Genomic DNA, 14,175 nt, shown 5'->3' with positions numbered 1-14,175 from the left:
CTCTGGGTTTCAGTTTCCTCCTGTAAATTGGAGGGGGTTGGACTCTACTTCTGAAGGATCTTTCAACTCCACATCTTCTGATTTTTGATGCTGCAGGAAGTGATAATGTTCAAGGATGTGGCTATAGGCTTCACATGGGAGGAGTGGGAGCTATGGGTCCCCTCTCAGAAAATGCTGTACAAGGAGGTCATGGTGGAGAACGCCCAGAACCTGCTCTTCCTGGGTAAGGGCGCTTCCCCTGATAATTGAAAGTCTGCACTCAAAGGGAATATTGCCAAGTGTGCAGGTTTTGTGGTGGGGGAAGACAAAGGAAAGAGCTGGTTTTTGTATTGTGTGACAGGACCTGGAGGTGTCCTTTATTGTTCCTGAAGTTCTCTCTTACCCACTCCCAGGTCAAAGTTTACATCAGGGGCAGCTTCTCAAACATGGAACTAATCTTAGAGGTTAGCCTCTATGTGGACATGAATTCTGTCTGCCAAAACTTTGAAAAATGCTCAGGAGGCTTCTCCTTTCAACTCCTTCCTTTTTTGGATTGGGTCTAGTATTTGGAATATTCTTTTTTTAGCAAGAGTCAATTTGTAACAGCTCAAAACAACTAGTTGGCCCTAGTATGGGAAGTTTCTTCTTAATCTGGTTTGGATTACTTTCATAATTCCAGTACAAGATGTGGCAAAGGAATGGAAGGGAATAAGCATTTATTACTACCTCTTCTTTGCCTGGTGCTGTGCCATATGCTTTCTTTACAATATAGAAAGAATACTGTTTATGAACAACTTCCAGCAAATAAGTTATTTTGATGATTCCAAGTACTTAAATTCATGACAAAGGACAAATCAAGAAACATGCTATTTGCATCTAGGGGAGAAAATCTGATAAATAGAAATATGGATAGCATCATTTTACATCCATCGCTGTGTGTATGTATATTTATGTGTGTGTATCTGTGTGTTTATTATTTATTAATGTATATATATATATGTATATATTTCTATGCAATGGCAGCCATCTCTAGGGTGAGTGCAGGCAAACGGAAATGAAAAAATTTACTTGATAACTTTCTTGTCTATTTCAAAGGAATAGCACGTTTTGCATTGTGGATTTACAGTTTCATGTGCAATCATCTTTTTATTGAACTATAATATTGAAATACTTGTTCTAAATTAAGAGTACAAGAAAATATTATATCACTTTTACCTCATCTTAACATTTTAAGTTGGGTGATATTGTTATCCCCGTTTGAGAGTTGAGGAAACTGAGGAAAACAACCAGAATTTAATTGACTTGCCCAGAGGCACACAGTTAGTAAACACAGGTTTGGGATCAGAAGTTTCTGCCTGAAGGGAGCCTCACAGGATGGGAGGTGGGAGGAAAGGCCTTTGGCTCTCGCTCAGGGGAAGTTGTACAAATAGTGGGCACATTCTGTCTTAGGTAACTTGCTTTACAAGCCCCAGTGGGTGAGTTTAGATGAATATGTCTGAACATCAGGGGCTGAATTTCAGTATGAAGCAGCTGTGGATCCTCATCCTTTCCCTAAAGAGAACTACACGACCAACTTCTCTCCGTCTTCATTTCTAACTCTTTTTTTTTCATGCCCAGGGCTTCCAGTTCTCAAAGAAGAGGTGTTCTCTTATTTTAAGCAAAGGGAAGCACTGCAGATGCTGGAACAAGAAGGCCTGAGGACCTGCTCTCCAGGTGAGTGAGGTGAAAGCAGAGATATGAGAGCTGTGGTTACAAGGGGCTTCTAAGAGTTACCCTGAAGTAAATGCTCAGTTTGGGAGAGAAAGGCCAGACTTGGGATTCAATATTGGATATTTCTTGGCAGCAACATCCCGGGCTCCTCTGTGAACCTGGGTTTCCCATCTACAAAATGAGTGAGTCGCACTCCATGTCCCTGTAGGTCCCTACTAGTATTCATCTATGATCCTGTAAGATGCCCCTACTTGGGATTTGGGGCAATGGACCTCTCCTGAATGTGCCCAAAGGGATTAGGTTTGGATCATGAGCCCTTTCTTAGAACTTCTAGTCAGTAAACAATTAAGGGCCTGCTACATGGCAACCCTGGGCTAAATACCAGGAACACAAAGAGATGTGAGGGACATCCCCTGCTCTTAGGGAGGTCCCAGAATGGTGGGGCAGACAATACATCAGGTGCTGTGAAGAGACCCACTGTGCACCAGATAAACTAAATAATTGAATGCCTCAGTGCATCATCAATTGATGAGGATCATGATGGTTTAAAAGGAGAGCAGGACTGGTGAGGAAATAGTCAAAGTGAAATAAGATAGGTAGCATTTATACAGCCTTGTGTGTCATGCTCTGCACTGTCTTATTTCATCCTCATGAGAACCAGAGGACTTAGGTGCTATTATTATGCCCATTTTGCAGATAAAGAAATTGAATCTAACAGAGGTCCTATAACTTGATTTGCAAGGTTCTCAAGTGGGATTAAAACCCTGGGTTTCCTATTCAAGATCCTATTAACATTCTATAACTGTATTCTGATTTGAAACAAATAGATGAAAATCATACATTAATGAAAAACAAAAAAAAGTGATAACCCTGGGAACAGAAACCATTATTTAAATCTAACCAGTCCAAAAACCATGGAATACTTTAAAATTATCTTATTCTATTCCATAACACATGTTACCCTAAAGCCTACATCAAACCAAATATTTTTTACACCTTCTCATAAGAATTGAAAGATTCAAGGTAACCCAGAAGGAGAAACACTGGGAGAAAACCCTAATCTCTTGCCACCTAGCCATTTCAAGATATGTCAACCTTCCTGAATCATGGAACACTATTTCAACGAAACCAGAAAATATTTGCATTTGAAACATCCAATTTATGAACCACTCAATCTACCACAATGTTGTTGGTAATCATATATCTGAATCAAACAAAAACTTAAAGGTAAATATTAACCTTTTGTCCCAACCACTACCTTATAACCAAATCAACATTTATTACCACCAAAGTCCCACTAAGATATTTTGGTCAACCTCGACCTTATCCAATTATTCAATTTTGTGAAACTCTAAAAGGGAAAGGATTCAATAGTCCAGCCTTCACTTCTTCCATTCCTTATAGGAATAATAACCATTTTCTAGAAACATTTCAAATGTATAATTTACATTTTTAAAAAATTTTTTGTTTGTTAGGGTATACAGGGCACATGGATGATAATATTTTACACACAAATAAGTAATTAGCTACTTGAAAAATTAATGGTCAGAAAATCACTTTACCCAGTAAAGACAACTATAGTTGCCTTTAATATAATCTCAGTCAATGATAAGAAAAATGTATTGAAAGGATCAAATGAAAAACATTAATTATCAACCGCCTACAGAGGAACAATCATGAAAATTTGAATTTCTATAAGCACCAAATTATTATACGAAAACAAGTGAAGAAATAATGAAAAGGAAAGGAAATAGAAGATAATTATTACATAATTGTGCAAAGCATCCTATTTCAATGTCAAATTTTAATTCAGCTGTGGGTTTTGATCCAAGTCAACTAATCCATTCTGGAAAGAATAACCTGAATGCATCTAAGAAAAATGAAGGCACTCTGTGTTTCACAGGTTTATTGTGAAATCCCACTGTATTTAGCATGAAAGTTTTAGAAAGTAAATATTATGGAATTGAAATAATGAATATAAAAAATGATTAGTTCTTATTAATGTTTTTCTTTGCCTAAGAAAGAGAAAATAACCTTTTCTGTGATGGAGGAAAATATAAATTGTTTTTGTGTGTTTTTTGTTACACCTTCATCATGCTATATTTACTTTATTGTTCCTTTTTTCTTTCTTCTTTTTTTAGAAAGGAACAACTTAAATGAAGGAAAAGCAAAGACTGAGCCATTCTATGGTAGAAACTTCCAAGCAACAGCTCATGGGTGATGGATCTTGTGACTTGACTTGGAGAGAAAACTATGCAACACATGAGAGAATCCAGATAAGAGAGAAACCTTATCCTTGTAACCAGTGTAGAAAGGCTTTTAAAACCAAAGGAGGTTTTATTGTACATCAGAGAATCCACACTGTTGGAAAATGTTATGTATGCAGCCAATGTGGCAAGGATTTTAATCAATGGAAATATCTTAATAGACATCAGAAAATCCACACTGAAGAAAAACCATATGAATGTAACCAGTGTGAAAAGGTTTTTAGAAGCAAGAAAGGTTTTACTGGACATCAGAGAATCCACACTGGAGAGAAACGTTTTGAATGTAACCAGTGTGGAAAGGCTTTTCAAAGGAAGAACAATCTTATTATACATCAGATAATACACACTGGAAAGAAACCTTATACATGTAACCAATGTGGAAAGACTTTTAGAAGCAAAGGAGGTTTAACTAGACATCAGATAATACACACTGGAGAGAAACCTTTTGAATGTAACCATTGTGGAAAAGCTTTTGGAAGGAAGAGCGATCTTATTGTACATCAGATAACACACACTGAAGAGAAACCTTATGAATGTAACCATTGTGGAAAGGCTTTTAGAAGCAAGAAAGTTTTTACTGCACATCAGAGAGTTCACACTGAAGAGAAACCTTATAAATGTAACCAATGTGGAAAGGCTTTTAGAAGCAAGGGAGGTTTTACTGGACATCAGATAATGCACACTGGAGAGAAACCTTTTGAATGTAACCATTGTGGAAAAGCTTTTGGAAGGAAGAACAATCTTATTGTACATCAGATAACACACACTGAAGAGAACCAGAATTAACCATTGTGAAACGCTTTTAGAAAAGAGCGATTCTTTATTATCCAAAATCCACACTGGAGACAAACCTTTATAAATGTAACCAGTTGGAAAACTTTAGAACGAAGGAGCTCTTAAGGACATCAAAATTCACACTGAAAAACCCTATGAAAGTAACCATGTGAAATTTTTAGTGTGAAGGAACTCTAAAAACATCAAAATGCACACAGAGAACCATGAATTAAACATGTGGAAAGGCTTTTAGAAGGAAAATGGTCTATTGTACATCATAACCACACACTTAAACTTTAAATGTAACAAATGTAAAAGCTTTAGAATGAAAGACAACTTATTATCATCAAAATCACACGAAAAACCTTAAATTCCAGTTGGAAAGGCTTGAAGCAAGAAATCTTTACTGACATCAGATAATTCCACTGAGCAAAACCTTGAATGTAATCATGTGGGGCTTTTAAAAGGAAAGCTTTAAAACAAAGAATCCACACTGAGAAAAACCATATGAATACCGTGGGAAGCTTTTAAGAAAGGACTCTAATAAACATCAAGAATTCACATTGAGAACCATTTAATTAACCATGTGGAACTTTAAAAAAAGTCTTATAACATGCAATCCACACTGAGAAACCAAATAACCAGTGTGGAAAGGCTTTTAGACATAAATCCAGTCTTACTCACCATGAGCATACCCACACTTTAAAGAAACCTTATGAATGAAATCAATGGGGACATGCTTTTGAAATGGGGAATTACTCTACATCAGCGAATCCACATTGGAAAGACATTTTATCAATCAACTATGATATAATTAACTAATGTCAGCAATACAATGATCCAAGACAACTGGAAAAGAATCCAGATGGAAAATATTGTCCACATAGATAGAACTACAGTCTGAAGAGAGATCAAAGCAGAGAATTTTGATTTTGTTGTTGTTTTTCTTCATGACTTTTTCCTTGTGTTCTGATTCTTTTTTCACAACATGACTAATGTAGAAAATGTTTATCATGATTGTACCTGCATAATCTGTCATCACTGTGCTTAGTCCTTTGGGCAAGGGAGGTGGATAGGGAGGAAGAAAAATATTTTGGAAGTAAAAATCTTACAATGATGAAAGTTGAAAATTAATATTAAAAAATATTAAGTGAAAAAATGGAATCATTGTGCTAAAAATAATTAAAAACTGAGTAATCAAGAGCAAACCTGTAGTGTTCTTCTCTAAAATGTAATGTTCTCTGGGAGCAGGTTTCTTGGGGGGCTTCTGGGAGTAGCCTTAGTTTCAGCTCAATATCATAATCACCTCAAATGCAGCCAGGGATTAAAGTCCAAATCCTTTATTTTCTCAGTGAAAATCTTATCTCCTTCACTTGGGGCTTGGCTAGTTTTCTGGAGACCTTCCAGATCTTGCCTCTTTTTGCCTCTGCCAGCTTCTTTCTCTAACTCCCTTGGAATGTCTCTGGATCCAAAGATTTGTACTTTAGCCTTCAGTCTGCAGAAAGATGGAAAAATGGAATGAATCTGTCTCTGCCTCTGAGAGTGATCTTGTCCTGTAGTGGTCTTGAGAGTTCCTCCTTATATCTACTCTCTTACGTGTGAATCTTGTGGAATTATAGTAAGCACTAAGTATATGTTGATTAGAGAATCATTATTTCATCAATTCCATTTAGTACCTTGTTTCAAGTTCTGGCCCATAACATCTCCTTGTAGGATCAGATCAATTATACTGAACCATGCTAAATTAGATAATTATTGTCTCTATCAATTCCACTCTCTTAGCACCTTGTAAGAATTCTAACACAAACCATAGAAAAAATAGTTTCATTAAAAATTACAAAAATGAACCAATATTCCAAAAATTTATAGAATACCCTCTAATATGTTATTTCATACATCCAAGTACTTAGCATACATTTTTAATTAGGTATTTCTTTGCTATCTCCAACTTACCACATCCAAAACAAAACCTATTAACTTCCAGCCAAATCATATTGCTCTTCCAAATATCCATACTTCAGTTCAAGGTACCACCTCGTCTCTAGTAACTCAAAATTAAAATTCTGCAGCATTATCTCTCAGCTCTCATATGTAATCAATTGCTACATTTGATCATTTCTATGAAAACTGTATCTTTAATATCGCTCCTTTATTCACACATCAATTGAATTAGAATTAAGGTTCTTTCCCCCTCTTATTTGGGTCCTAATTTCAATCAGACTCTTTACTCTCAAATCTTTCTTCCATTATGTCACCAAAGTGGTATTCCCTAATGTAAAGCAACAAATGTCACTCTCCTACTCAGTAACTCCAAAAGTAGAGAATAAGTTTAAATTAAACTTAAATAAGTTTAAGTCACTTATCATTCTAGTGAGTGGCACTTGAAGGCCTGTTTCTACATAAAAGTTGTTCAGATCCATAATAATTTCATGGTGGCTTCTTCTCTGCATGTCTACTGACCACAGTTTTAAGTAAACTGCCATCACTGCCACAAGAATGAGAGCACAGGTAAACATATTGACTTGATGATTATAGGTTTGAGAGGATATGATTACAAGGTAACCTCTCAGTGAGAGAACCACTCTGGGGCATTGAGAGACAGCCACTCAGGGTCTTTGCATACCTGTGGTCCTTTGCATATGAATGTCCAACTTTCCTGGAATTGTGGACATAATTTGATATCAAGTTTAGTTTCTGAAACACTAGGCTCCACTTAGAGGCAGACAGAGTTTGATATAATCACTGCACAATCTCCCAAAACAGGGCACTCCTAATCATGACAGTTTAGAATCACTGAAGAAAGGCAACAGATGAGGTGGGAATATGCACATACTTGTTGTACAGAAGGATAAATATCTTTGGACAATTATTTACCACTTAAGGTACCTCTGACAAAGTTTAGGATCAAATTCCTTGGATCATTGTCTCAAATTAGGGAAAAGTGATACAAGGGAATAATGTAAAGCCCATTTTAAAAGGGGAGAGAGATGGTTTTATCCAACATTCAGAAAGCACACTAGAGAGAACACTTATGAATGGAATCGATGTGGAAAAACTTTGACCCAGAAGAATGGTCTTGTTCAAAATCAGAGAATTCAACCAGGAGAGAAATCTTATGGATGTAATCAGTGTTGAAAAACTTTTAGAGAAAACGGAGCTCTTCCTGGGCATCAGAGAATTCACAATTGAGAATCCTTATAAATGCAGCCAGTGTGGAAAGTTTCTTATTGGAAAGTTGGTTTTATTATGTTGAATTGACACTGGAGAGAAACCTTAGGAAGGGAATCATTGCCTTCAGGACCAAGTCAGTCATTCTTTACCATCACATAGTTCATGGGAGATAAAGGCATCTTCTCACTCTGGATGAGGAAAGGCATTGAAATGAACTACAATGTATCTTATCAGAAGGCTTTCTACCAGGAATCATCTCAGGAAGCAGCTCATGGGCCTTATGTATGTATGCATGGTATCTGCCAGTCGGAGGAGAGCCCGTTCAACAATTTAGCAACTCACTTTCAGGACAGAGGCCCTTTCAAGGTGTCCCTGCTCATGAGCAACTAGCTGTGACCCTCTGCTTACACCCATTCCCATGATCATAAATCCATGTTCCTTGCTCAATAAGGGCATTTCTGCAACACAGGAAAACTTATTGCATCAAAGGTTGAGGTGGCCTCAATACTCCCTCTTAGCAGGGTCCCATAACTCAGCAGGAAACAACCTTCATGACCAAGCGAATGATTGCACTGACCAAACAGATGAAACCACAGCAGTAACTCTCCAGATTCTGAAAGGCAAAACTTCTACAGCATGCCATTGAGAAGAGGTTTAGTTCTTTTTATGTGCAAAACTCAGTTTGGATTTTTAATTGGCCTCTGGGAAATTTCCAATTCCTAACCCTCTTCCCTCAGCCCCACCTTTGTGGGCCAAGGGAGGAGGAAGAAGAGGAACAACAGGAAAGGTGATAAAATCATCAACACTGCCCATTAATCCATTCAAAACTCCTATGTCTTCAGCTCAAAAAGCAGGAGTAGGCTTTATGGCCTGAGACAAGCAAGACTTGTGGCAAACTGAGGACAGTACTTACTATAGTATCCAGAAACATTTTTAAAATACAGCTCAGTTAGTTTCCAAGCAACCTTACAAGGGTAAGACCTTGCACTTGGAGAGAGTGGAGTTCTATACCTATAGAACTGCAAGTTTAGTCTTTGCAGAGTTGGAACTCCCCTTTGTTCACCTCATGGATTTTTCACTTCCACAGGTTGGCTTGATTCCCCAACCCCCTGCAAGTATTTATAAAACACTGTTTATTTATAGAATGATTTGGGAAACTGCTGTCTCAATCACTGGTATAGATAGACAGTCTTTGATCTGTGACCCAGGAGGAGAAGTAACATCAGATTTATTGATTCACACTCCTGAAATACAATTTAGTATTAGTAATCCAAACTTTGATTTTAGGCAAAAGAATTTAGGGATATTATGGACTGAAGCTTTTATGACCGAGAGTCCTTTGCTCATTATCTGTATGAATGGCAGACCATTGAAAAGGTTGATAGACGCAGATGTAGATAGTGCAGCTATTAGAGGTGCCAACTCCCTAGTAATTGATTAAAGACCATAGCAAATACCTATATGTCTGGCATAAAAGGATCTATAATAGCTACAAAATAGTGCTACCTCTTGGAAATGGGAATTTAATATAAGACAGAAAATGTATATTTTACGTTGAAAGGTCCCCATTGACCAGTGGGAAGAGACTCTTAAAAATGAAAAAATTCAGATTTCACTAGGCATAGGACAGAAACACTTAACCAAGGACATTTACAAGTTTCTAAATCTGGAATTCTGAATTTGTTATAAAAAGGAAATTTGGGGAATGGAGAATGTTTATTGATGCAAGAAAAATAATGGACACAAGGAGATAGTAAAGCTTTAGCTTGGCTTCCATCTCCTCAATTGCTTAAGAATGGTCTTTTAGGATTAAGAAATATATCCTCTAATAAGGAGGATATGAAGGAATTTAGCTTTTCAGTGCCCAGCATTAATCCAGCTGAGCCTTATAAAGGATTTGAATGGATAGCCTTGCTACATGGCATAAAGAATACCTCTATTTTGAGTCAAAGGCCTGAGGCTGATGACCTTGCCCCTGTGAGAAAAATATCTCCAAGAGCTAAGGTGGTACTATCTTTAAAAGGAAACAGTGATTTAGGCTCACAGTACCAGCTTAAAGAAGCTCTAGACACAAGGGTCCTCAAACTATGGCCTGCTGGCCAGATGCGGCAGCTGAGGACAATTATCCCCCTCACCCAGGGGGATGAAGTTTCTTTATTTCAAGGCCCACAAAACAAAGTTTTTGTTTTTACTTTAGTCTGGCCCTCAAACAGTCTGAGGGACAGTGAACTGGCCCCCTATTTAACAAGTTTGAGGACCCCTGCTAGAGGCTCTAAAAGAGATTGAATTGACTTTATCTAATATGGCTGAAAAAAATAAATAAATATTGGAAATATCATATTTTGTTATATAAAAGGCACCCATAGCAATCCTTCATCAAGGAGACAGTATAAAGTGGGTGAACCTTCTAACACAATCAGATAAAATTTAAAATTTTACCCAGTGCTTGTGGTTAGAAATTCAATAAAAGCCATTGAGAAAGTAGTAAAATTATCTGGAACAAGACCTGGTAAAATATATCTCTCATATCAATGCACAAATTGATGTGTGTTGTGAAACCATCCCAGCGTGTAAAAATTTTTGGCTACAGCTCTAAGCCTTGCACGAGGGTATGGAAAAATAATTTTTGATTCAGCTTATTCAGTAGATGTGGTACAAAGAATCGCCACAGCTCAAATAAAATTGGTAGTTTTTAATATATATATATTATCAGCTCTTTAAAGAACTTCGAGAGCAAGTGAGGGAGCACTCAGGTAAATATTATACCCTACATGTTCATTTTCAGAGTGGATCTTTAAATCATATCTTTTATAATCAGCCTGCTAGAGTCTTATATCTGTAAATTATGATAACTAAAGAGGAAGCTAGGAGCATGGCAAAAGGCTGTATAGCTTGTCTTTCTTTCCACTCTCTTATGCTCCCGGTAGGACAAAACCCTTATAGTTTGAAATTTAATGTTTTAAGATCAATGGACATTACTCTTTTTAAGAGGCAAAGCATCCATGTAACTGGATTTGCATTCTCAATTCTTTATGGCTTCACTCCAATCTGGAGAAGCAGCTAGGCATGTGATCAACCATCTTTCCATTATAGAAATCTCACATGCATTTAAGACAGGTTATGGATTGTCTTATAAATCTTCTGCCTGTAAGTCTTTTTGAATTGAATTTGGCTTTGCCCATTCCATTGGCATTTCCTATAACCCTACTAGCCCAGTCATTCCTGGATGGACTATTTCTTTCCCCAAGATGTTCCCTTTTAAACAAGAGAATTTTGGGATATGCACAAGATGTGGCGATACATACATATGATTGCTTGCAATTTTAAAATTATTTTAATTTTAAATTCTTTTGATTTTACATTTTTAAATTCATTGGATTTTACCTTAGCAATGTGCTTCTGGTATACACAGAAAATGCAACTAACTGACAGATTTACTTTTGTCTGACTTTTGTTTGTCTTTTTGACAAGAACTTTCGCTCCACAATGATGTGGAAAAGCCTGGGTAGCACTTGGAAAGGCCCAAATTAGGTCAGGGTTTAGGGCCCTGGGTACATTCTTTGCATTCTAGATGCAGATCCAACAGCAGAGAAGTGGATCCCCACCAAAGACATTCGTGACTTGGGGATCCAAGAGAAAGATCAGACAACAGCCCAAAGGGACCAGCCAGATGTCAACAAGCCTTCAGATGCTGATGGCAGCCATGTCCTTCCTGACCGTGACACCACAGACAGCAGATGCAGTTCCAGTGTAGCATGTGAAATGGACTGTCTTGGGTGATATGCAATATATATATATATATATATATATATATGTGTGTGTGTGTGTGTGTGTGTGTGTGTGTGTAAATAAAGACTGTAAATGGACAATGGACTTGTATGCTTCTCCCATGGCTACGGCCTGGGGAGAGGAATTGCCCTGTTTTTCTATTTAAGGACTATGCCTCTAAGTAGTGGGTGAAAAACCAACACATCCACCTGTCAATGTTACTGAGGCAATGTTACTGGATATGACTTTACTTTATGCACTTTTCTCTGTGTTTGCACCTTTATCTGTGTTTTCCTTTAAAGGACGAATACAAGTGCAATGGAATTGTGACCAACTAGAATTGTGACACTCTACCTCACTGGTATTTAATTGTCAACTAGAGTTGTGATATTTTACCATGTTGATGTCCCACCTCATTGGCATCCAACCTCTGGCACATTATCTCCTTGAGCATGACTTTAATGAATGGGTTGAACACTTGGCCACTGTTGAGCTTAGTTCTCATTGTCATACTTCTGTTTATTGATCTGCTGCTTTGTACCTTCTTGGGCATAACACTCTGTTATCAAATGGATCAAGTGAACTATAACTGATGCTAAAAAGTTTAGCTTGATGAGATAGTGGTTCCCAAAACAAGAAAGGGCCGCCCGTTAAATGGGGCCACAGTCTAATAGGAGATTTGAGTGGCCGGGAAGTGATCTCTGTGGGTATAAGACTGCCCCTTGGCGGTGTCCTGACCATACACAGATAGCTTCTTAATGAGAGATAAGCTCTCTCGCTGGTTGGCTGTGTGGCATGACCTCACAGACCCTTTTTAAGCCTACTCGAGGCAGCACGTTTCTCTCTTATCCTGGGTAGCCAAGCCAAGTGGATGGATAGCCAAGAGATAAGGAGGTTGATAGTGAACACATGTGTCTTTGGACCAGGTGTTCAATAGGTATTTAAAAAGTCAGGGCATTATGAATTTTCAAACTTTAATAATTACTAAACTAAGTTTGGAGATTAGAACTAAGGACAAATGAACAACGATTTACCACAAACTTCAGAATACCTCAAGACTTCCAAAAATTTAAGAAAAGACTTCCAGTATGTTTAAAATCATTGTACATGTATATTAGATTGCTTGCTGCATTGAGAGGGCAAAAGGTGATGAAGGGAGAAAAACATCAGAACTCAAAATCTTAAAATGAATTTGAAAACGATCTTTATATGTATTTGGAAAATACAATTCTATCAAGATAAAGAAAAGATTTTGAGCAAGCAGGCGATTTGGGTTAACTTACTTTTCTATTCACATAATGATTCTCTTGTTTGAATCTATTCTTCTCTGATTTTGTATACAGTTTTGGAAGTTTGTCACAAACTTGGAATGGGGCTCTTTTCTGACAACTATTCCTAGGGAAAAACTTTAGAGTTTTTTTTTTGGTTTTTGTTTTTATTTTTTATTTTTTTAGTTTTATAAAATCTTTTACTTTTTAAAAGGTTATTAATTTCTTGATTTGAAAACACCTGGAATACTCACAGGGGTCCTCAAGCTTTTTTTTTTATACATATCATTATAGATTTTTTTTATTATAGTAACTTTTATTGACGAATCCAAGCCAGGATAATTTTTTACATTATCCCTTGCACTCACTTCTGTTCCCATTTCTCCTCACCTTCCACCTCCTCCCTTAGATGGCAAGAGTCCTATATATGTTGAATATGTCCTAGTATATCCTAGATACAATGTATGTGTGCAGATCCAAACAGTTTTCTTGTTGCACAGGGAGAAATGGATTCAGAAGGTAAAAATAACCTGGGAAGAAAACAAAATGAAACAGTTTACATTCATTTCCCAGTGTTTTTATTTTGTTAGCTGCTTCTGTCCATCATTGATCAATTGAAACTGAATTAGGTCTCTTTGTCAAAAATCCACTTCCATCAGATTACATCTTCATATAGTATTTGTTGGCGTATATAATGATTCTCTTGGTTCTCTCATTTCTAGCATCAGTTCATGTAAGTCTCTCCAAGCCTCTCTGTCTTCATCCTGCGGTCATTTCTTACAGAAAATAATTTCCATAACATTCATATACCACAATTTCCCCCATTCTCCAATTGATGGGCATCCCCAGTTTCCACTTCTAGCCACCAAACAGGGCTAACAAACATTTTGGCACATACAGGTCCCCTTTCCCTTCTTTATAACTTTTGGGATATAAGCCCAGTAGAAAACTGCTGGATCAAAGGGTATGCCAATTTGATAACTTTTTGGGCATAATTCCAGTTGCTTCCAAATTGGGTTGGATTTGTTACAACCCACCAATAATGTATCAAGTGTCCCAGTTTTCCCAATCCCCTCAACAATCATCATTATTTTTTCCCTTCATCTTAGCCAATCTGATAGGTGTGTAGTGGTATTCATAGTTGTCTTAATTTGCATTTTCTGATTAATTGATTTGGAACACTCTTTCATATAGTGGTAATAATTTCAATTTTATCATCTGAAAATTGTCTGTTCATA

General features: G+C 37.1%; 1 protein-coding gene across 1 annotated transcript in view; it reads left to right on the top strand.

Moving 5' to 3' along the window:
- Window positions 1-14,175, top strand: part of LOC100920583 (zinc finger protein 260-like) — an 87,346-nt gene that overhangs the window by 3,596 nt on the left and 69,575 nt on the right. Inside the window, exons 2-5 of the mRNA XM_031943512.1 lie at window positions 97-223; window positions 1,597-1,692; window positions 3,831-3,892; window positions 4,227-4,725. Of these exons, the coding sequence (XP_031799372.1) occupies window positions 97-223; window positions 1,597-1,692; window positions 3,831-3,892; window positions 4,227-4,725 (784 nt within the window). The remainder of the gene's footprint in view (window positions 1-96; window positions 224-1,596; window positions 1,693-3,830; window positions 3,893-4,226; window positions 4,726-14,175) is intronic.

Source organism: Sarcophilus harrisii, chromosome 6 (genome assembly GCF_902635505.1).
Source record: "Sarcophilus harrisii chromosome 6, mSarHar1.11, whole genome shotgun sequence".
Taxonomy (NCBI): domain Eukaryota; kingdom Metazoa; phylum Chordata; class Mammalia; order Dasyuromorphia; family Dasyuridae; genus Sarcophilus; species Sarcophilus harrisii.
The sequence above is the reverse complement of the archived record's forward strand: the minus strand, read 5'-3'. Positions and strand labels throughout refer to the sequence as shown.